The 23,861-nt window shown below is 40.8% G+C and overlaps 2 protein-coding genes across 3 annotated transcripts in view; one reads left to right on the top strand and one right to left on the bottom strand.

Moving 5' to 3' along the window:
* Window positions 1–2,218: 2,218 nt before the first annotated feature.
* LOC109882563 (ubiquitin-conjugating enzyme E2 L3-like) lies at window positions 2,219–11,991 on the bottom strand. 2 transcript variants are annotated; one of them, XM_031826337.1, is made up of 4 exons: window positions 11,554–11,991; window positions 4,431–4,526; window positions 4,078–4,264; window positions 2,219–3,775 (listed from the first exon to the last, which is right to left on the bottom strand). In XM_031826337.1, exons 2-4 carry the CDS (start codon window positions 4,497–4,499, stop codon window positions 3,621–3,623), a joined length of 411 nt encoding a protein of 136 aa, XP_031682197.1. In that variant the 5' UTR covers window positions 4,500–4,526; window positions 11,554–11,991; the 3' UTR covers window positions 2,219–3,620. The 2 variants fall into 2 exon arrangements, with proteins under 2 accessions (XP_031682197.1, XP_020330251.1); XM_020474662.2 differs by lacking the exon at window positions 11,554–11,991 and adding an exon at window positions 6,045–6,169.
* Window positions 11,708–23,861, top strand: part of LOC109882561 (hypermethylated in cancer 2 protein-like) — a 26,343-nt gene continuing 14,189 nt past the window's right edge. Inside the window, exon 1 of the mRNA XM_020474659.2 lies at window positions 11,708–11,827. The gene's annotated coding sequence lies outside the window, so the exon portion shown is untranslated. The remainder of the gene's footprint in view (window positions 11,828–23,861) is intronic.

The following is a 23,861-nucleotide window of genomic DNA, read 5'->3' as shown; positions in this document are numbered from 1 at the left end:
TTATTTCTCATTTTGTCTCTCATAGTTGAAGTGTACCTATGATGAAAATTACAGGCCTCTCTCATCTTTTTAAGTGTGAGAACTTGCACAATTGGTGGCTGACTAAATACTTTTTTGCCCCACTGTATAGCTGTGTTGTAGGTGGAAGTCTGGCAGTGTACAGTTCCAATCGCTCCAGTGAGTCTCTTCTCTCAGCAGGCCTCTGTCTCCCACCAGCTGATCTGCCATAATGGGTTTACTGCAGTAACAGAGTTTAACCCTGAGTTAAGCACTTTTAGAGGTCAGACAGAGGAACAGAGATCCAATTCCACCAATGGAACTACCAGTAGAATTGGCACAGATGTCTCTAATCTAACCTTTATTCATCCAGGTTAGTCTCAATTAGTTAAAATACAAATCGCAGTTGAGGGCTCCAGACTAGAATGGGAGTAGCCTCAGTGCCAAAACGTCTGTCTGTCTTAAAAGGGTAGATTCTGTCCATCTGTATGTCCGTCCCTCTGTCTGTCTCTAGGAGGGTAATTGGGCTACTTGGAGCAGCTTAGTGGCGTGGAGATAATCAGCTAATCGCTGCCTGCTATATTTACACTGAGAGGGTCAGGGGACCACAGAAACAGAGGGCATATAGGACATTTTTTTGCATGTCGGAAAGACCAGGTGGCAGATCTGCTCTAGATGTTCTGCTTCTATGCTTTGGACATTGCGTGACTGAGAGGGCAAGGGCCAGTGGGTTTGTGTGTGTAGGTGTGAGAGGGTCTGTGACCACTAACATGGTCAGAGAGGAAACTGAATCTGGTCGGTGTATTTTTAGCAGTGTTCTGTGTGCTGACCACTAGTCTTCTGTCTAATGCCAAGTAGGAGACATTATAAATTTGAGAGATGAGGGTTGTAGATTTGTGCCATGGTAATACGTGGGGTTTGGTATAATGCACAAACAACCAGAATATAGCTTTTTGTAGTTTACTGAAAGTTTCCGTACATACATCTTCATCTGTCCTATAGTAGAATCTAGACTACCCACTGAAATAAAAGCAAAAATAAATCCCATTCAATAATATCACAACTGCCATTGAGCTCTATTAAAATGTTCATTTTCCTTTGGACAATTCACATAATGGTCAAGCTATGTAATACTACACCAGTATAATAGTATGGTGCTGTCTGTAAATGAATTTTTCCATAACCTTTACGGTCCTTGGTCCCTCATCATCAGCAGCAGGGGTCACCACACTGACCTCGCTGCTCCAACTCCTATGGGCCCTTCACTTCGGTGCTTTTCCATTGAGACTTACTCCCACACTAGTGGCTCGCCAGCGTTTTATGTTAATGTAAGCTGTAGTGTTGTTTTTTCATCAGGAGGGACACCAAAGACTTGTGATGCACAGAACCTCCGCAACGACCTCAGCATCACTCAAGACTGTTGCTTTGTGAGAAGGTGCTAAAAGTTAACAGTTATAGACATTATTATAAATGCCACTTGAAAAGTACCCAGGCCCTTGCGTTGTCTCCAAATTAGAGCAGGTCCCCCAGAGCCAAAGGCCCAGTGAGACACGGGTGCTCGCCCCCGTAGATGGAAACATAAAAGTCTGAGCCTTTTGGGTAAAAGACTGGGGTAAACGATCAATGGAAATGTTCCAATGGAGGTGTAGACTAGAGGACCATGGGAAAATGAGTCCACATTCACTTCAAAGACAAATACAACACTAGTTTCTACTACACGTGAGGGTATCGATCTGAACAAAGCAGTGCACAGAATCACTAATCTGCGCAGAACATAATTACAAACTATTTGACTTCAAATTGAAGAATCCCAAATAAGATATATTTGACTAAAACAATAATTTCAAACCTTGCTTAGATTTGTATACGAACACGTCTCTATATTATGCGTGGGAATAGGGAACACATCTCAAATTAAAATCACTTGGAGCTGATCTCCTGGTGTAATTTATGCCCAACAATAAAAAATGTAAATAAACCATTTATTTTTATAATTTTATGCTCAGAAAACCTTGGGGGCCAAATAAGGCAACCTGGCCTGTGGGTCACCGGTTGAGGAACCCCGGCAGAGATAGACCCATTGGGCAGCACACAATTGAACCAGCATAGTCCGGGTTATGGTTTGGCTGGGGTAGGCCGTCAGTGTAAATAAGAATTTGTTAACTGCCTTGCCTAGTTAAAGGTTAAATTAAAAACAATTGAAGACCCAGAGACCTTTGGATAAGGAGCTCCATTTCTCTTGTAAAGTATCGTCCTCTAGTGGTGAAAAAGTGTTACTGACATATACTGGTCTCTTCAGTACCTTGCACGCATCTCATTGGCAGTCAACCAATTCATCACATCATTGATCCTAACCCTTCAGTGTTTACAGATACCTGTGGACTGGATGGGAAACTGCCTCCTGCCTCTAGGTGGTTACTGGCTAACTTTCATTTACATATATTACTAAAATAATCAAATGTTCTGGTCCAATGCCATTATTATTCCCCAATGGCAGCTGTTCTTCTCCTAGTACTGGTCAGGTGGAATGACTAAACACATTTGTAAATGACTAAACTTCTGCAATTTAATCATCTGATTCACAAATCACTTTGTATGACAAATATGTGTACAAGATTAGTGAATTTGTGCAGTGCCTTTCTAGGGCTGAACACTTCAATACCCAGAAAACGTTTTGCCATCCCCCCAGTCACAGAGGAAGAATGATAAGCAGTTTCCATGGGAACAAGATGTGATAGTCCAATTCCCTTCTTGGAAAAGGCAAGTGGGCAAAGGTGTAAAGAGGGGTACTTTCCTGTCACATGGTCAGACCTTTACAGGAAGTGTCATATATCTGCTTTACAAAACATTTCATGATAATTTCTCAATTAAGGTTCACACACATTTTTTTCTTCTCCTTTTTATAACATCTGGAACATCATATTGGTGACAAACTGAAGTTTTATGGTGAACTTAAAAGCTAGTTCCACAGAGCAAAGTGCAACTTAAGCAAAACAATAAAAAGAAATATAAAATAAACATTTTGTCACACACCTCCTGAACCTGGATGCTTTAAATGTTTATCATTTAGTTGCTTTTGGGGTAGTTTTTTTATGTTACATATTTTAGTGAGGGGAAGGAGTGAGAGGAAAAGGGTTAGCAAACAGACCACAAGTTGAGCATTTAGCAAATAGCTTTCAAAACAGTCGACAATCTTTATACAGGTCTGCTCCAGCAATCAATACACTTCTGTGAACAAATCATGAGCAGAACAACATTTTATCCACATATTTGTTTCCTCTCCCTGTTACAGGTTGCTCTCTCTGGCCCAAATCCGTCACTTTTATAATTTAATTTAAGAAATCAGTAGAAAGTTAGTAACAGCCACAAGCTAACACCCAGAGGTGACCGACGAGCCTGATTCACGACAAAGTCCTGTTGCCAGGGCAAAGTGGAGCCGAGATATACCACCCCAGGAGGAGGAGGGGGGCTAGAAGGATGTGTACGTGTGTGAGGGCCATTTTCAGGAGATGGGGTAAGAACAAAGGGGGTATAGGTGGTCTTGGAAGGGGGGAGAGAGAGGAGTTGAGAGAGGGTCCCGGGGGGATGGAAGAAAGGTTAGAGGGAGTCACACGTTTGCGTTCTCAGTCCATAGGTCGTTTTTCTCCATGTTTCTTTGTAAACTCTTCTGCGTTCTTAAAGAATTTTTTACGGTCCTTAGAGTATTCCTCTGCTAGGTCTGCCCTGAGAGGATGCTCTGGCTGGGGGTCGTTGACCAGCGCGATCAGGGACTGGATCACTGCAAAGAGACAAGCAGGACAAAAGAGACCGTAAGAATGGTGTAAAAATGGATGACGACATATGAAACAAGTCAGAAAGACACATTGAAATCCATAACCAGGCAGAGGATACAGGATGGACAACTCTCCAGCCAAATAGATATGAGCCTCTGAGGGAGAGGAGACTAGAGGGTTAGGGTTCAGACAGCATTTCAATGACAAATTATGAAAAATTGCAAATAATAACCACAGAAGAAAACCAGTGTCCATTGCCTGTCTCACTCTCAGTGTGTGTGTGTGTGTGTGCTTCTTTCCACCGTACCTTGGTCAGTTTTAGTGGCTGGTTTCCAATTCTCTGCGCTGATCACAGGCAGACACACCTGTCCCTTCTCGTCGATGTTGGGGTGGTAGATCTTCGTCTTGAACGTGATCTTGGGGGGCTTGAAGGGGTACTCCGCAGGGAAGATTATCTCGATCCTGAACGCACCTTTATCGTATGGAGGGTTGTCCTTTTAGAGGGGAGAAAGAGAGAGAATGATGTTTGGTTAAAAGGTGAACTGAGTCCTGCTGAACATGTCACAGCAACAAATACATTTTAATATCGCTGTGAGTGCCTTGGTCCTCCTTGTTATTCTGTCTGGAGAAAGTAGTACGTAGTGTCGCTAGGCTACTTACTGGAACAATGAGGCCTTGCCAAGTCAAAATATTTGTTTCATCCACTTGAATGTTACGGAAATTTTTCATTCCAGACTTGCGGATTTCATCAAGTTCCTGAAAAAGAGAGAGAAAACATCATGAACAAGTTCTCCTGTACTGCTAATTAAGGACAGTTAATCACAAACCATAAACATCACCACTACGGGAAGCAGAAAGGTGTATATCAAACTAGAGATAAAGGACTGATAAAACATGTCTGTTGGCTGAGTCTTAGTAACCATTAAACAAGCTGTGTCCGATAGGCCAAAACAGCCCAATGACTGAATCACACAGGTAAACACAGACCGAATGACTACAACGAGTACTAGGGATGAGCCTATATCTGACACCTTAACTGTCTCTCTCTCTCATCCTGGTAGCCAAGCAGCCACATCCCTTCCCTCAGACACCCACCCAGGAAGTGTTCCGGTGCATTCTCACACTCTGATCTCACTACAGAACACTGCTCTCTGCCAAACCAGAGGAATGACTCATAAATCCCAGGGCTGGTAATCTTTCACTACAGATCATAAGATTGGGGGTAGTGCTACAGTGTGTTATTGTGACAAGGACATTACAGTTAACACACCCATAACAATAAAACATGGGCACACAGCTTCCTGGTTTAATTTCTCTCCATATAAATCTGAGCTTGAATGTAGACTTACTCTATGTCCTACGGTTGTTTTGAGAAAATACATGGTTTACAAGTCTATGTAAAAACGTTCTAAGAAATAACCACTGGTGGCACAAATAAACAAAAAGCTCAAGTTAGGTTAATCGATTAAGTTAGTTAACACCCAGTGTTGAGAACAGGAGGATTGTTTACACACAGTGTTGGTCATCTAATGTGACTGTTGGCTATAAAGCTAGCTGGCTAGTTTATTGAGGTCGAATGAATGAAATTCAACTAGCTTAGCTAACGTACTTGGCAGAGAATACATTTCTACAATTTCGCTTTCGATTCACTCGATGACTATTCAAAACAATTAAAAACTAAGAAACCAAATCTGAGGAAATGCATGTAATTGGCTAGCTGGTTAGCTTCCTCGGTTACACATTGAAAAAATAAGCGGAATTAACCTGAGTTGCTAACTAGCTGGTATTCTCATAGAACCACACTGTTAGCTAACTGGGTAACTGCTGTGCATTGCACAATTAACTCCCTTGCTAAGGTTCGCAAGTTAGCCAGCTAGTAACGTTAGCTAGCTAGCCAAGTTTTTCTGAGACAATGTTCAATCATGTTGAACCTGCGTCACGCAATGTATGACACAATAATGAATTCAATCTAAATACATTTGATGACACATTGGTACTTAATTTATATTAACAATACACGGATCTTGCATATTAATATACCGGTGCTAACATCAAAACATCACCAAAAAACTGCTAGCTGGTTAGCTTAGCATGCTAACGTCTAGCTAGCTTCATTTTCCGCTTACTGAGATTCATGAGGTTTCTAACAGTGTGGGGCTAAATTAAACCAATTTAACGACACTTTTAATTTCATCGGAGATTTAGCAATCTGAATGTTTTATTCTCTTTAATCTAATATTTGAAAATCCTAATTTGATTGATCAGGAAATGTACCTTGTGCAGCCTCCTGCTCGCCGCCATCGTGGAATTACTGTCTGTACCCAGAATACACAGCGATATCCAAATAGTCCACTCACTCTCACCTCTGTCCACTGTGTGTACTGTGTACGCACTGTAATTTGAGTGTACTTTCATTTGAGTTATTATCTTGAAGTTATTTTGTCAAATGAGAGCATTTGTCAATGTATTTAGCCTAGTTTGGGAGAAGCCTACACATTATGGGCCACTATTTGTCACCTGATTTAAATAGTGAAAGTGTAATCACATCTGAGCTGAGGCAATCACATCTGAAAACATACTTATAGCAGGTTGCTGTTGAAATAATAAGATCATGCAGTGGTGTAAACCGTGCCCCCTCCCCCCGTTGGTCGGTTGAGCTAACATATGCTAATGTGATTAGCATGAGGTTGTAGGTAAGAGAACATTTCCCTGGACATAGACATATCTGACATGGGCAGAAAGCTTAAATTCTTGTTCATCTAACTGCACTGCCCAATTTACAGTAACTATTACAATGAAATAATACCACGCTATTGTTTGAGGATAGTGCACAATTATGAAAACGTATTAATAAACCAATTAGGCACATTTGGGCAGTCTTGATACAACGTTTTGAAGAAATATGCAATGGTTCATTGTATCATTCTAAAACTTTGCACATACACTGCTGCCATCTATTGGCCAACATCTAAATTGCACCTGGCTGGAATAATACATTATGCCCTTTCTCTGGTACAAAAATAATAACGCATGTTTTTAAAATTGTATTATCTTTTACCAGATCTAATGTGTTATATTCTCCTAAATTAATTTCACATTTACACAAACTTCAAAGTGTTTCCTTTCAAATGGCATCAAGAATATGCATATCCTTGATTCAGGTCCTGAGCTACATGTAGTTAGATTAGTTAGATTTGGACGTCATTTTAGGCAAAAATTGAAAAAAGGGTGAGATCCTTAAGAGGTGTTAACTAAAAAATACTTTAAAGTTCTACTTAAGTCGTTTTTGGGATATATCTGTACTTTACTCTTTACATTTTTTGACAACTTTAACTTTTACTCCCCTACATTCCTAATGAAAATAATGTTGTTTTTACTCCATAAATTTTCCCTGACACTCAAAATTAGGCCTACTCAGGCCTACTCATACATTTTGAAGGCTTAGCAGGACAGGAAAATGGTCCAATTCACACACTTATCAAGAGAACTTCTCTGGTCATCCCTACTGCTTCTGATCTGGTGGACTCACTAAACACAAATGCTTCATTGGTACATTATGTCTGATTGTCGGAGTGTGCCCCTGACTATCCATAAATAAATAAAAATAAGAAAATCAGGCCTTCTGGCTTGCTTAATATAAGGAATGTGAAATGATTTATGCTTCTACTTGTGATAAGGGAGTATATTTTAGCAATTACATTTAATTTTACTTGAGTCATTTTCTATTAAGGTATCTTTACCTTTACTCAAGTATGACAATTGGGTACTTTGTCCAGTACTGAGAACATAGTACAAAATATTTAACAATGGTTTGTATAGTGCCATGCCCCCTTGTGAGCCTAATCTGAATGGCTCATTTTCCAAATCAATAAAGCATTCTGAAGCGTAGAAGAATGCCAGTGTGCTGGAGTTTATTTTTCCCAAAAGGTTTTATACACCAGGAACAATATAAGGTGTGCAATCAAACCTCCCTTTGTCGTCAGAACGTGTAAACCAACTACATCACATACGAACAACAACTTACATACCCACATAAACAATGCAGGTCATGGCAGAGGAGATGTAGTCCTTGTTTATGTGGGTCTGTAACTTGTTGTTCGTATGTGATGTAGTTGGTCTGTAAGTTGTTGTTCATAGGTGTACGTTTTGTATTTGGTGTGAAAATAAATAGATCCCTCACTGAATCAAACTTTTGCCTTAAAATCTATGGAATAGCCTACTACCATGTTGGAACATATGCTATACTGTAGGTACCATACTTCAGTGGTGGGAAAAGTACTCAATTGTCAGAAAATGACCAAAATGTATGGGAGTAGGAAGTACATATTTTCTTTAGGAATGTAGTGGAGTAAAAGTAAAAGTTGTCAATTAAGTCATTTACACAAATGCCATACTTCCAAAAACTTGCATGGACGATACCAGAGAGAAAGAGGTGAAGCGAGAGGCCCAACTCCGACAAAAATCGACCTCCTCCAGAAGGTGGCGTTGTTTGGTTTCCTTCGCTCACAATGATAGTGTCGAATTTTATCAACAAAAAATAGAATGGCTTATTTGCTACGTGAGGATTATTTAATCGAATAGAAGTTTTGTAATGTTTAGGTTGTTATGAGTGATATAAGTAGGACACGTAACATCCCGGACACTTTTTGAAAACACTTTATATCGGAGTTGTCTGGAGATGGCTATGCAAATTAATGACATGAGGCTAGTAGCATAGCATCTCTCTACATTTAATACAGGCGGTTGACATCAACAACCCTCATTGAATATGAACTTTATTACAATAATTAAATGTATCCACCAATCCAAAGAGATGTATTTGCGGGCACTTGTCAACCGCCATGCAGCTTTGTGGACATGACTCCTGTTGTTAGGGCGGAGAGACAAGTATCTTGTCAGTATATACAGTGCCTTGCGAAAGTATTCGGCCCCCTTGAACTTTGCGACCTTTTGCCACATTTCAGGCTTCAAACATAAAGATATAAAATGTTATTTTTTTGTGAAGAATCAACAACAAGTGGGACACAATCATGAAGTGGAACGACAAATCAAAAACTGAAAAATTGGGCGTGCAAAATTATTCAGCCCCCTTAAGTTAATACTTTGTAGCGCTACCTTTTGCTGCGATTACAGCTGCAAGTCGCTTGGGGTATGTCTCTATCAGTTTTGCACATCGAGAGACCGAATTTTTTTCCCATTCCTCGTTGCAAAACAGCTCGAGCTCAGTGAGGTTGGATGGAGAGCATTTGTGAACAGCAGTTTTCAGTTCTTTCCACAGATTCTCGATTAGATTCAGGTCTGGACTTTGACTTGGCCATTCTAACACCTGGATATGTTTATTTTTGAACCATTCCATTGTAGATTTTGCTTTATGTTTTGGATCATTGTCTTGTTGGAAGACAAATCTCCGTCCCAGTCTCAGGTCTTTTGCAGACTCCATCAGGTTTTCTTCCAGAATGGTCCTGTATTTGGCTCCATCCATCTTCCCATCAATTTTAACCATCTTCCCTGTCCCTGCTGAAGAAAAGCAGGCCCAAACCATGATGCTGCCACCACCATGTTTGACAGTGGGGATGGTGTGTTCAGGGTGATGAGCTGTGTTGCTTTTACGCCAAACATAACGTTTTGCATTGTTGCCAAAAAGTTCAATTTTGGTTTAATCTGACCAGAGCACCTTCTTCCACATGTTTGGTGTGTCTCCCAGGTGGCTTGTGGCAAACTTTAAACTACACTTTTTATGGATATCTTTAAGAAATGGCTTTCTTCTTGCCACTCTTCCATAAAGGCCAGATTTGTGCAATATACGACTGATTGTTGTCCTATGGACAGAGTCTCCCACCTCAGCTGTAGATCTCTGCAGTTCATCCAGAGTGATCATGGGCCTCTTGCATCTCTGATCAGTCTTCTCCTTGTATGAGCTGAAAGTTTAGAGGGACGGCCAGGTCTTGGTAGATTTACAGTGGTCTGATACTCCTTCCATTTCAATATTATCGCTTGCACAGTGCTCCTTGGTATGTTTAAAGCTTGGGAAATCTTTTTGTATCCAAATCCAGCTTTAAACTTCTTCACAACAGTATCTCGGACCTGCCTGGTGTGTTCCTTGTTCTTCATGATGCTCTCTGCGCTTTTAACGGACCTCTGAGACTATCACAGTGCAGGTGCATTTATACGGAGACTTGATTACACACAGGTGGAATGTATTTATCATCATTAGTCATTTAGGTCAACATTGGATCATTCAGAGATCCTCACTGAACTTCTGGAGAGAGTTTGCTGCACTGAAAGTAAAGGGGCTGAATAATTTTGCACGCCCAATTTTTCAGTTTTTGATTTGTTAAAAAGTTTGAAATATCCAATAAATGTCGTTCCACTTCATGATTGTGTCCCACTTGTTGTTGATTCTTCACAAAAAAATAGTTAAAGTGGCTAGTGATACATGTATTACATAAAGATGCAGTAGATGATATAGAGTACAGTATATACATATACATATGAGATGAATAATATAGGGTATGTAAACATTATATTAGGTAGCATTGTTTAAAGTGGCTAGTGATATATCATTTCCCATCAATTCCCATTATTAAAGTGGATGGAGTTGAGTCAGTGTAGGGGGCATACTGGTAAACATATAATCCCTTGCAGAGAAAAACACACACACACACACACACACACACACGATAAATTAAAGATTAATTGGCACCATCTCCTCTCCTCCTCTTTTCACCTCGTCTTCTTGTGACCCACTGTTCATAGGGATAGCTGGAGAGCAGTGGCGGCTGCTGAGGGGAGGATGGTGCATAATGATGGCTGGAATGGAGTAAATGTAATTTTTATTTAACTAGGCAAGCCAGTTAAGAACAAATTCTTATTTACAATGACGGCCTACCCCAGCCAAACCCTAACCCAGACGACGCTGGGCCAATTGTGTGCCGCCCTATGGGACTCCCAATCACGGCCGGTTGTGATACAGCTTGGAATCAAACCAGGGTCTGTAGTAACACCTCTGGCTCTGAGATGCAGTGCCTGAGACCGCTGCACCGCTAAGGGAAATTATGTTTGATACCATTCCATTTACTCCATTCCAGCCAATATTTTGAGCCATCCTCCCACCTCCACTGCAGAGGAGAGAGGCATCCAGGTCTTACAGATCAGAACATGAGAGAGAGGATACAAGCAGAGGAAGCTACTGTACTTGAAATTCACTATTGAGATGCACCCCTAGTCAAGCTCAATCTATGTTCAATCTATTTGTCTTACTGCTCCTTGTCACATGTTTACACATTGACAGTTTAACTTAAACACAGAATGTATTTATTATTTAATTACCAATGGTTTTTCAAACAACAACTTTCCCATGGTTTATTAACCTTGTCAAATGGGTGTATTTCTTGGGTTTCTTTTAATCATTTATTTTTGAGAGATTCATTTTTGATAGAGGTGTACTAACTATTTCTGTCAGTTATTTTTATCTCACACTATAAGATGTAATACACATTATTGGCATACAATCAATGAGACAAGGGTGAAAGAATGCTGTGCCTTCATGTCAGCAAGGTGTAAGACTTGAAATAATTGACTCCTTTTTTGACAGAGACATGTAACCTATAATCAGCCTGCACCACACCCTCGTATCACTTCTAGTGAGTTTTTCACATCAAGTCTGTTTCAAGCACCTGGCTCAAGGATATTTGAGTTTGTAGAATGCCATGGGACAGGGGCCCATACATACCCTGTGTCGGAGGCGTTTGTAGAATGCCATGGGACAGGGGCCCATACATACCCTGTGTCGGAGGCGTTTGTAATCTTTGTGGATTCTGGTCAATTGATCCGGTTTGTATCCTGGTTGTTCAGGGCACTTCTGCTCATCGGCGGATGGTCTGGCATTTCTGAGGCAGAGGCAAGCCTTTTTCTCCTCTCCCCCTTTCAGTTGGCTTTTATTTAAATTTGGGCCAGGGGGTAGGCTTCCCAGGGAAATAGCCTGCAGTGGCAAGATGGCGAACAGAGGGTTGTGAGGTGGGATGGTAAATGAAAAACGCGTTCATCGATGAATTAAGGTAAATCTATGTAATATTTCTCAGATCCTCGTATGTTTTGCGATGTAACTTGGTGTGTGTGTAGTCATGTTCAAGATTTTGCACTACGTTGTTTGAAGAAACACCAGAAACAACAAACATTTGGCTCGTATGCCCAGAGAGGTCTCCCCGTGTGTAGCCAGCTTGGCAACCACCTCTTTACCTGCGTTCCTTTTAACCCGTGCATTGCGGGCTTCGGTTTGTTTTTCACAGCTTTGGAATAAGATAAATAACTTTAAACAAACAAAACATTTACTTAAATATAATGTATGCAAGGCTGGCGCATCAATATAGGCTAATTGAATAAAAGGCATTGGTGGACCCCTTTACCCACCCCCTCTGCTAGGGTTGCCACTAGTTACCACAGCCACAAAGTCAAAATGGCTATATCGTGGGGATGTGCATTTTTCCCTTTCAAGAAGATCCGATACATATGTAGATACATGGGCTCTGATACGATACCGAAGCGATACGTTTTAGTTTGAAACGATTCGGTTTGATTAGAAAACGAATCGATGCGATACAATTCATGCACAAAATTCAAATCTGCTGTTGATGCAGCTCATGAGCTGGGCCTCTGATCTGGAACTGTCTGAGCTGACTTCAGTTTGTGTGTGTGTGTAAATGGTGTATGTCTATATTGTATACTATGTAGGCACCTGATCTGAGCCATAAAGGACACTAGGCATCTACGACCCCACTGTTAGGTTAGGGGGGGCAATTTAGTTCGTATTTTGTCCCCCCCCCCCCCCCCCACTTTGTCTCTGAAATCACCATCACCCACTAATTAACTTGTTGTTTTTGCAGATTAAGGGGTTGAGCTAGTAATATATCTATATTTATCATTTACAAATGAGCTATGACATATATACAGCACAACTTTGGATTTCACCCCCATTTCAAAATCTTTTATTTTTTTTAGCTTTTGGAAGGTTTTTTGGAGTGAGCTATTTGTTTTCTCCTCCAGTTTTGGCCATGCAGTGCGCCTCGAAAAAGTGATTCCTCATTATGAAATTATACATTTTACCCAGTATATATATATTTTTTTTACCATATACACTACCAAAACTATTGCTGACGTTGAACTTGAACATCAAAATACTCTACCAAAACTATCGCCGACGTTGAACTTGAACATCAAAATCAAATCTATTGTAAGCCCCGTTCAGCAGGTATAGGCAGATGAGTTGTCCCCAGTACTTTTATTCCAGTAAAACACCATTTTCAACAGCGCGAAGATAACAATAACCTAGCACATTACATGGGTTGCCACTCAACTAATACAGCTTAATATCGCGCAAGCTATTTTAGCATTTGAATGCTGAAGGTGCTGCACAGATGTGTAAGATCAGGAACAGGCCAACTACTTCACATTGGTCAGTGCGCGAAGCTGGGCTACTGATGTTCCCTAGAGTTGTTCGTCATGCAGAAAGACTTGTAGATCAATGATTGTTAACATAGTTCCATACTTAATTCGACACTGAAGGAGAGGACGCATCAGTTGTCAGAAAATACGAGGTATTCTCGGAAGGTAGAAAGTAATATGAGCAACAACAAAAAATTATGAATCGCTGATTCATTCACAGTCTGAATGGATTTTCTGACCGATGCATGCTACATTTGGGTCCGCAGACCGATGCAGTGCTATCTAAAGCGTTCCCGGAAGTCTCGCGATGTTCGGCCTTTGGGTTTAGAAACTCTGAGGTGTTATGTATTTTGTTGTAGACGGGTATCGCCCATTTGTTTTCGTTTTTTTTTCTCTCTCGAGATTGTATTCTCTCAACTGTGTATCAACAGCTATGTTTCCGTTAAAGGTACTACGTCAAAGAAACGAACGTGTGTGGGCGTGGTGTAGTGTTTGGCTGGAGCAAGGAATCCGGTAGCCAGTATGGGCCCCCAAATATTTTTTGTGTGAAAAAATTATGGAAAACTATTACTGCCATTTATTTATTTGTTATGGACATTTTCTGAAATTACAAATCAAGAATATTACACAATAGTCCTTTAACTTGTCCAGCGTTTTTTTTTTAATCAACATTTACAAAGTTCACATAGAAATAGATGTGACATTTGTCTGCTACGGTGCATTTCCATTGAACTTAATTGTCGATTAAAAACAGCAGGGTGTAATGACTTCACACCTTAAAATAAATAAATCATAATTGTGGTTGATGTGTTTCCATTACCCATTTAGGCAAGTTGCGCAATGCTCATTCATAAATTGGTGGTAACCAGTTTGCCCTCCAACCTATCTGTTTCATGTCTCAGGTAGCATGCGAAAGCCAGCATGGATAGAATGCAATAATTGACTCATATTTTCCATATTCCAATAGTGTTCATGTACCAACATATCACCATGGTCTGTGCCATGGTGAAACTTGCTCTCCTATAGATCTGAAATAATTATATGGCGAAACCTGCATCCAACCGAACAGAAAAGTAAGGAGAAGCAATTCAGGTATTCTTGAAAGTCAGGACAATCGTTGTCCTGCAAAGAAGCATACTTTTTTTTAAAGTTCGAAAAAATAGATTTTGCCAGCAATTAGAATTAAATGTGGAATGGACCTTTTATAGTTAGGCCTAGGTGATTCACATGCCCCTCGTACCTTCAAAATCATTCAACAATCATAACTTATTTGAAAAACAGTTTCCATCATCATTTGTCTCAAAGCAAGTTAGACAAGAAAAATCCACTCGTCAAACGGATAAAAAATATTGTCTATATGATGTTTCCATTACACATGTCTCAATTTAGTTTTTTTGAAACATTGCTTTTGTTGATTAAACTTGGGTCCATGGAAACCTGCATAGTGTAAGCAGTAGCAATAAGTTGATGTTATGGAATTATAGCTATTATGTTATTATTTGTATTTTTTTACAATATTGGATACTTCCTGCTGTTAAATTTCATTTAATGATTTATACCCATTTGATTCTTAAAGAATATACCTTATTAGCATCAATGATGGCTTACATCAGCTAGTACTATCTTACCGTATCATAACCCAGAATAGGCCTAATGTTATATTACTCCAATGTTGGTTTTGTTGCCATTTCTGTCTTGTAAACAAACAATGTAGCTCAGGGATTCCTGAAAGTTGGGACAATCCTTGTCCAGCAGGGAAATTCAATTTTTATAGTTGAAAAGGTGAATTTTGTTAAATTATTTGATCTTAAATGTAATTTAGGGGAATTTTATTACGGAAAACATTTGTTTTTAGTCATTTCCATGTCGGCTCTCTGCCAGGAAATGCCCCTGTCCTGAAAAAAGGATCACAATTTCAAACGCCACAAAAGTGTTTAAAATTCTAATAACTGGCATAAATGAATATTAACTGAAAGTATCACATGTACTGTAGTTACTTGTAATAGCCATCTCTGACTTTAAGCAATATTTCTCTCAAATGTGATTTCAAAAAAATGTCTGGAGTTTGGTCAACTCCGTCAGATTAGTCTAAAATCATAAATGAATTATTATTTAGCAGGGTCAGCTATACCATGAGAACCCCTTACTTATCTCCTGATTAACTGTAGTGCAACAAGACCACTTATGGTCTGACAAGTTCTCAACTGTTGATAGATTGGAACAAACAATGTTGAAATCCCCATGGTCACAACCATAACATGTCAACTCCATCTCCCTTATATAATATTAAGCTAGAATATTAATGTTGGTTCAAATGTTTATTTTAGTTAGTCAAAGCAACTGAGGAAAAACTAAATTGCTACTTTGTATACCATTTGAATAAAAAAGAAAAATGAATCATTTTATCAACTCCCTAAAACAAACTCTGTCAGAGTTCTGAAACATCTGATAGAATGATTATAATTTGTTGAGGATTGTCAAATTAATAATTTTCCATATTTTACAAATGTTTGTATATAACTTATATTTTTAAAGACAAGAATATGTCTGTTTTGAGTTTCTGTTGTCAACTCCGTCAGTGGTTGGTCAATTGGTTGCTAACCCCCTTGACATTGATTTTCTTTTTTTTATATTCTGAAAAAATGTTTGTCCTGCAACATATGCTTAAACTATTGCAGTACTTGCTTTATTAGACATAAGAGATAATTCTTGCTTCATAAATCTTGTTTTATGTTCTGTATCTAGAAAATCCAACCAAAATGCTAACAAAATTAGCCCTGGAGCATTATACTGTGGTATAAAAAATCAATACCACAGCTAACTGTGGTATAAAAAAAACTAAGACGTTTGGAGATTTGTACTGCATATTTTAATGTTAGAATGAATTCTGAATGCACTCCATGTGATGTACGAGTTAGTGCAATAGGGGGTCAGTACAGATAGTCCGGATAGGTATTTGGTTAACTATTTAGCAGTCGTATGACTTGGGGGTAGAAGCTGTTCAGGGTCCTGTTGGTTCCAGACTTGGTTCATCGGTACCGCTTGCGTGTGGTAGTAGAGAGAGCAGTCTATGACTTGGGTGGCTGGAGGTAGAGAATTTTTAGGGCTTTCCTCTGACACAGCCTGGTATAGAGGTGATGTACTGGGCCCTCTGTAGTAGAGGTCGACCGATCATGATTTTTCAACGCCGATACCGATTATTGGAGGACCATAAAAGCTGATACCGATTAATCGGCCAATTTTTAAAAAAAAGTTATTTTTGTTTATTTATTTGTAATAATGACAATTACAACAATACTGAATGAACACTTATTTTAACTTAATATAATACATCAATAAAATCAATTTAGTCTCAAGTAAATAATGAAACATGTTCAATTTGGTTTAAATAATGCAAAAACAAAGTGTTGGAGAAGAAAGTAAAAGTGCAATATGTTCCATGTAAAATATGTGCCATGTAAGAAAGCTAACATTTCAGTTCCTTGCTCAGAACATGAGAACATATGAAAGCTGGTGGTTCCTTTTTAACATGAGTCTTCAATATTCCCAGGTATGAAGTTTTAGGCTGTAGTTATTATAGGAATTATAGGACTATTTCCCTCTACCATTTGTACACTGCTCAAAAAAAGGGAACACTAAAATAACACATCCTAGATCTGAATGAATGAATGAATGAATTAAATACTTTTTTCTTTACATAGTTGAATGTGTTGACAACAAAATCACACAAAAATTATCAATGAAAATCAAATTTATCAACCCATGGAGGTCTGGATTTGGAGTAACACTCAAAATTAAAGTGGAAAACCACACTACAGGCTGATCCAACTTTGATGTAATGTCCTTAAAACAAGTCAAAATGAGGCTGAGTAGTGTGTGCGGCCTCCACGTGCCTGTATGACCTCCCTACAACGACTGGGCATGCTCCTGATGAGGTGGCGGATGGTCTCCTGAGAGATCTCCTCCCAGACCTGGACTAAAGCATCTGCTAACTCCTGGACAGTCTGTGGTGCAACGTGGCGTTGGTGGATGGAGCGAGACATGATGTTCCAGATGTGCTCAATTGGATTCAGGTCTGGGGAACGGGCGGGTCAGTCCATAGCATCAATGCCTTCCTCTTGCAGGAACTGCTGACACACTCCAGCCACATGAGGTCTAGCATTGTCTTGCATTAGGAGGAACCCAGGGCCAACCGCACCAGCATATGGTCTCACAAGGGGTCTGAGGATCTCATCCCGGTACCTAATGGCAGTCAGGCTACCTCTGGCGAGCACATGGAGGGCTGTGCGGCCCCCCAAAGAAATGCCACCCCACACCATGACTGACCCACCGCCAAACCGGTCATGCTGGAGGATGTTGCAGGCAGCAGAACATTCTCCACGGCGTGTCCAGACTGTCACGTCTGTCACATGTGCTCAGTGCGAACCTGCTTTCATCTGTGAAGAGCACCGGGCGCCCGTGGCGAATTTGCCAATCTTGGGGTTCTCTGGCAAATGCCAAACGTCCTGCACGGTGTTGGGCTGTAAGCACAACCCCCACCTGTGGACGTCGGGCCCTCATACCACCCTCATGGAGTCTGTTTCTGACCGTCTGAGCAGACACTTGCACATTTGTGGCCTGCTGGAGGTCATTTTGCAGTGCTCCTCCTGCTCCTCCTTGCACAAAGGCGGAGGTAGCGGTCCTGCTGCTGGGTTGTTGCCCTCCTACGGCCTCCTCCACGTCTCCTGATATACTGGCCTGTCTCTTGGTAGCGCCTCCATGCTCTGGACACTACACTGACAGACAGCAAACCTTCTTGCCACAGCTCGCATTGATGTCCCATCCTGTATGAGCTGCACTACCTGAGCCACTTGTGTGGGTTGTAGACTCTGTCTCATGCTACCACTAGAGTGAAAGCACCGTCAGCATTCAAAAGTGACCAAAACATCAGCCAGGAAGCATAGGAACTGAGAAGTGGTCTGTAGTCACCACCTGCAGAACCACTCCTTTATTGGGGGGTGTCTTGCTAATTGCCTATAATTTCCACCTGTTGTCTATTCCATTTGCAAACAGCATGTGAAATGTATTGTCAATCAGTGTTGCTTCCTAAGTGGACAGTTTGATTTCACAGAAGTGTGATTGACTTGGAGTTACCTTGTGTTGTTTAAGTGTTCCCTTTATTTTTTTGAGCAGTGTATTTCATTAACCTTTGACTATTGGGTGTCCTTATAGGCACTTTAGTATTGCCAGTGTAACAGTATAGCTTCCGTCCCTCTCCTCGCTCCTCCCTGGGCTCGAACCAGCAACACAACGACAATTAGCGCACGCTAACTAGCTAGCCATTTCACTTCGGTTACACCAGCCTCATCTTGGGAGTTGATAGGCTTGAAGTCATAAACAGTGCAATGCTTGACGCACAACGAAGAGCTGCTGGCAAAACACACGAAAGTGCTGTTTGAATGAATGTTTACACGCCTGCTTCTGCCTACCATCGCTCAGTCAGATACTTGTATGCTCAGTCAGATTATATGCAACGCAAGACATGCTAGATAATATCTAGTAATATCATCAACCATGTGTAGTTAACTAGTGATTATGATTGATTGATTGTTTCTTATAAGTTAAGTTTAATGCTAGCTAGCAACTTACCTTGGCTTACTGCATTCGCATAACAGGCAGCCTCATTGTGGAGTGCAACGAGAAAGAGGCAGGTCGTTATTGCATTGGAATAGTTAAGGTTGCAAGATTAGATTCCCCCGAGCTGACAATGTGAAAATCTGTCGTTCTGCCCCTGAACAAGGCAGTTAAACCACTGTTCCTAGGCAGTTATTGAAAATAAGAATGTGTTCTTAACTGACTTTCCTAGTTAAAAAGATTAAATAAAGGTGTAAAAAAAAAAAAAAAGATTTCCGATTGTTATGAAAACTTGAAATCGGCCCTAATTAATCGTTCATTCCGATTAATCGGTCGACCTCTACCTCTGTAGTACCTTGCGGTCAGATGCCAAGCAGTGATGCAGAAAGTCAAAATGCTCTCAATGGTGCAGCTTTAGAACATTTTTAGGATCTGAGGGCCCATGACAAATCTTTTCAGGCTCCTGAGGGGGAAGAGGCTGGGTGTTTGTAGACCATGTTCATTCCTTTGGGATGTGGACTAGAGGTCGACCGATTCATCGGAATGGCTGATTTAATTAGGGCCTATTTCAAGTTTTCATAACAATCGGAAATTGGTATTTTTGGATGGTTTTTGAATTATTATTATTATTATTATTATCATTTTTTTACACCTTTATTTAACTTGCCTTGTTCAGGGGCAGAATGACAGATTTTTACCTTGTCAGCTCGGGGATTCAATCTTGCAACCTTACAGTTAACTAGTCCAACGCTCTAACCACCTGCCTCTCATTGCACTCCACGAGGAGCCCGCCTGTTACGTGAATGCAGTAAGAAGCCAAGGTAAGTTGCTAGCTAGAATTAAACTTATCTTTATAAAAAGCAATCAATCACTCATAATCACTAGTAATGATGGTTGATGATATTACTAGTTTATCTAGCGTGTCCTGCGTTGCATATAATCAATCAGGTGCGCATTCAAGAAAAGGACTGTCACTGCTCCAACATGTACCTAACCATAAACATCAATGCCTTTCTTAAAATCAATACACAAGTATATGTTTTTAAACAGCATTGGGGTGGCAGGGTAGCCTAGTGGTTAGAGCGTTGGACTAGTAACCGAAAGGTTGCAAGTTCAAACCCCTGAGCTGACAAGGTTCAAATCTGTCGTTCTGCCCCTGAACAGGCAGTTAACCCACTGTTCCTAGGCCGTCATTGAAAATAAGTATTTGTTCTTAACTGACTTTCCTAGTTAAATAAAGTTTAAATAAATAAATAAAAAACCTGCGTTAATATAATATTGCCTGCTAACATGAATTTCTTTTAACTAGGTAAATTGTATCACTTCTCTTGCAACAGAGGGTATATGCAGCAGTTTGGGCCACCTGGCTCGTTACGAACTAATTTGCCAGAATTTTACGTAATTATGACATAATATTGAGGGTTGTACAATGTAACAGCAATATTTGGACTTAGACTTATGGATGCCACCCGTTAGATAAAATACGGAACGGTTCCGTATTTCACTGAAATAATAAATGTTTTGTTTTCGAAATGATAGTTTCCGGATTCAACCATATTAATGACCTCATATTTCTGTGTGTTATTATGTTATAATTAAGTCTATGATTTGATATTTGATAGAGCAGTCTGACTGAGCGATGGTAGGCAGCAGCAGGCTCGTTCATTCAAGCAGCACTTTACTGCTTTTTGCCAGCAGCTCTTCTAGCATTGACCTGTTTATGACTGCAGGCTTATCAACTCCCGAGATTAGGCTGGTGTAACCGATGTGAAATGGTTAGCGGGGTGCGCGCTAATAGCATTTCAAACGTCACTCGCTCTGAGAGTAGTTGTTCCCCTTGCTCTGCAAGTGCCGCGGCTTTTGTGGAGCGATGGGTAACGATGCTTCGAGGGTGGCTGTTGTCGATGTATCCTGGTTTGAGCCCAGGTAGGGGCGAGGAGAGGGACGGAAGCTATACTGTTACACTGGCAATACTATAGTGCCTATAAGAACATCCAATAGTAAAAGGTTTATGAAATAGCCCTATAAATAATATATTAACTACAACCTAAAACCTCTTACCTTGGAATATTGAAGTCTCATGTTAAAAGGAACCACCAGCTTTCATATGTTCTGAGCAAGGAACTTAAACGTTAGCTTTTTTTACATGGCACATATTGCACTTTTACTTTCTTCTCCAACACTTTGTTTTTGCATTATTTAAACCAAATTATTTATTTGAGGCTAAATTGATTTTTATTGATGTATTATATTAAGTTAAAATAAGTGTTCATTCAGTATTGTTGTAATTGTCATTATTACAAATACATTTTAACAATCGGTCGATTTAATCGTTATCGGCTTTTTTTGGTCCTCCAATAATCGGTATCGGCGTTAGGAAAATCATATATAGGTCGACCTCTAATGTGGACACAGCGGAACTTGAAGTTCTAGACCCGCTCCACTACAGCCTCGTCGGTGTGGATGGGGTCGTGTTTGGCCCTCCATTCCTTTAGTCCACGATCAGCTCCTCTCTCTTACTGATATTGAGGGAAAGGTTGTTGTCCTGGCACCACACTGCCAGGTCGCTTGACCTCATCCCTGTGGGGGATGTTTTGTTGTCTGTACTCTCACCACCTGAGGGTGGTCCGTCAGGAAGTCCAGGATCCAGTTGCAGTTCTCACATAGGTGTTCTTGTAATCCAGGGATAAGAGGTAGAAATGCTTGAGTGATTAATGTTAGTGCAGGGTGAGTTACACATAGTGGACTCAGTGCTAACAGTATAACTCTGGTTCATAGGCATATGATTACAGCATACAATAACTGTAAGATCAGCAGAGGCATTCAGTGCAGTAAGAGGGACATATATTATGTACATTACATTGTGTCTTCCAACGCCCCTGGGATAATGTACATTTGCTGAAGCATTATGACAACTCAGCAACACAATGGTAGGGATTTAATGAGCTGGGCTTGGGTCATTGATAAGTCATTGTCTCAACGCAGCCTTATAATGCTGTGAAAGGAAAAAGTTAACGTCGATACACTGAAGCAAAACGGAGAAGTGAAAAGCTGCGTAATGGAGAGTTGAAAATAAAGAGAAGGGAGGTACAGGAAAGTTTTGGTGAAGTGGTAGAGGATGATAGCAATGCTTATGTTATGTGTGATGATTGTGAAGCGCTATACAAATTCGACAGTAACAAGAAGGGGACTTCAAATAGGCTTATAGCACGTCAAGGGAACTGTAGCCTACTGTTCAGAGGGGTTAAATGGAAACTGAAATCTGGACACTGACTATAATCTTTCAGTCTTAATATTAACGCCTGCAGAATTAAGCATTTCTTGCAGTAGAATGATACACCAAATGTACATTTTGACTCGGGAACAGGAGTGGAGAAATATGATTTTTCTCTTTCAGCATCTTGAGAGAATGCGACTGCATTTTTAAAAATGTATTTATTGTATTTTGTCCCTGATTCCTAAACGTCTTTTCTCAGCGAAAGAAGCCGAGGTTTCAGAACTTTACCTATGTCAACTAGATTGATGCATTCATTCTATCATTTATGACATTATTCTGGTTCGCAAGGTCTTCCAGGGCAGGGATTCCCAAACCCGGTCCTGGGGCCCCCCTGGGTGCATGTTTTGTTTTTCTCCCTAGCACTACACAGCTAATTCAACTAGGCAAAGCTTGATGAGTTGGTTATTTGAATCAGTTGTGTAGTCCTAGGGCAAAAAGCAAAACGTTCGCTCAGTGGGGGCCCCAGGACCGGGTTTGGGAAACCCTATTCTAGGGCAGCATGTAATGACGGAAGAGAAGCTGCATGTATCTAATTACAGACAAGCCTACTGATAGCCTACCGAAATTCTTAGCAGTAACGTATCTGTCAAACCTGACAAAACAATCGGTCCTCCATCTCTGACTGTAGCCTACAGCATCATTTCTATATTTGCAGGTTAGGGTCAGGTGCGGGCCTCACATTTTCACTTGATCACTTAGTCGGGCGGTTGAGGATGGGTTTTAGCAATTGCGGGTGGGTGCGGGTGAACAAACAGCTGACCCGTGGCCCACTACTACCTATATTGCCTTCAACCCCTGTAGGCCCTTGCATTAATCCAGCCCTGGCTAGTTAGGAGTAAACGTGACACCAGGTGTGCGTAATGAGACAAGCTGAATAATGAGACGAGACAGTCTGGGGTTGGTGGTCAGACCTCCAGTCTGGGGTTGGTGGTCAGACCTCCAGTCTGGGGTTGGTGGTCAGACCTCCAGTCTGGGGTTGGTGGTCAGACCTCCAGTCTGGGGTTGGTGGTCAGACCTCCAGTCTGGGGTTGGTGGTCAGACCTCCAGTCTGGGGTTGGTGGTCAGACCTCCAGTCTGGGGTTGGTGGTCAGACCTCCAGTCTGGGGTTGGTGGTCAGACCTCCAGTCTGGGGTTGGTGGTCAGACCTCCAGTCTGGGGTTGGCGGTCAGACCTCCAGTCCGGGGTTGGCGGTCAGACCTCCAGTCCGGGGTTGGCGGTCAGACCTCCTGAGCTGGTGAACGGAATGAGCAGCAGTACTGTGGGAATCCGTGACAGAAATTTGTTTTTTGTGCGTATGGAACATAGGACCAACACTTTACATGTTGCATTTTATATTTCTGTTCAATATAGTTTCCTTCATAGTGTACCCCTCTCATTGGCTCCACTCCAGGTTACCTCTCCTCCTATTGGCACTCTGGCAGGAAGATTATTGGTAACTAACCTACTCTTAGCTTCTCCATAAGTACGGTTTCCAGCAGTTACATTCACCCACTGTTGGCTCCATGTGAACTACAATTCCGAAGCTGTGTTTTAACATTTAGAAACGTCAATCATTGCTTTCAAAATGATTTTCCAAACATATGCTGGTATGCTCCTTATCTTTCAAATTAGCAAGAAAGAATGTACTTACTGTAGCAGTTTTGCACACATCTACAAGCTGTATGTGCCTCCAGCTTCCGAACTACACTTCCTTCCCAGTTACGCTTATACACAGCACTGGTGTTTGGAGCACGCTAGATAGGAAGCCACCTATGCTAATT

The sequence above is a fragment of the Oncorhynchus kisutch genome, linkage group LG6 (assembly GCF_002021735.2).
Source record: "Oncorhynchus kisutch isolate 150728-3 linkage group LG6, Okis_V2, whole genome shotgun sequence".
Taxonomy (NCBI): domain Eukaryota; kingdom Metazoa; phylum Chordata; class Actinopteri; order Salmoniformes; family Salmonidae; genus Oncorhynchus; species Oncorhynchus kisutch.
The sequence above is the reverse complement of the archived record's forward strand: the minus strand, read 5'-3'. Positions and strand labels throughout refer to the sequence as shown.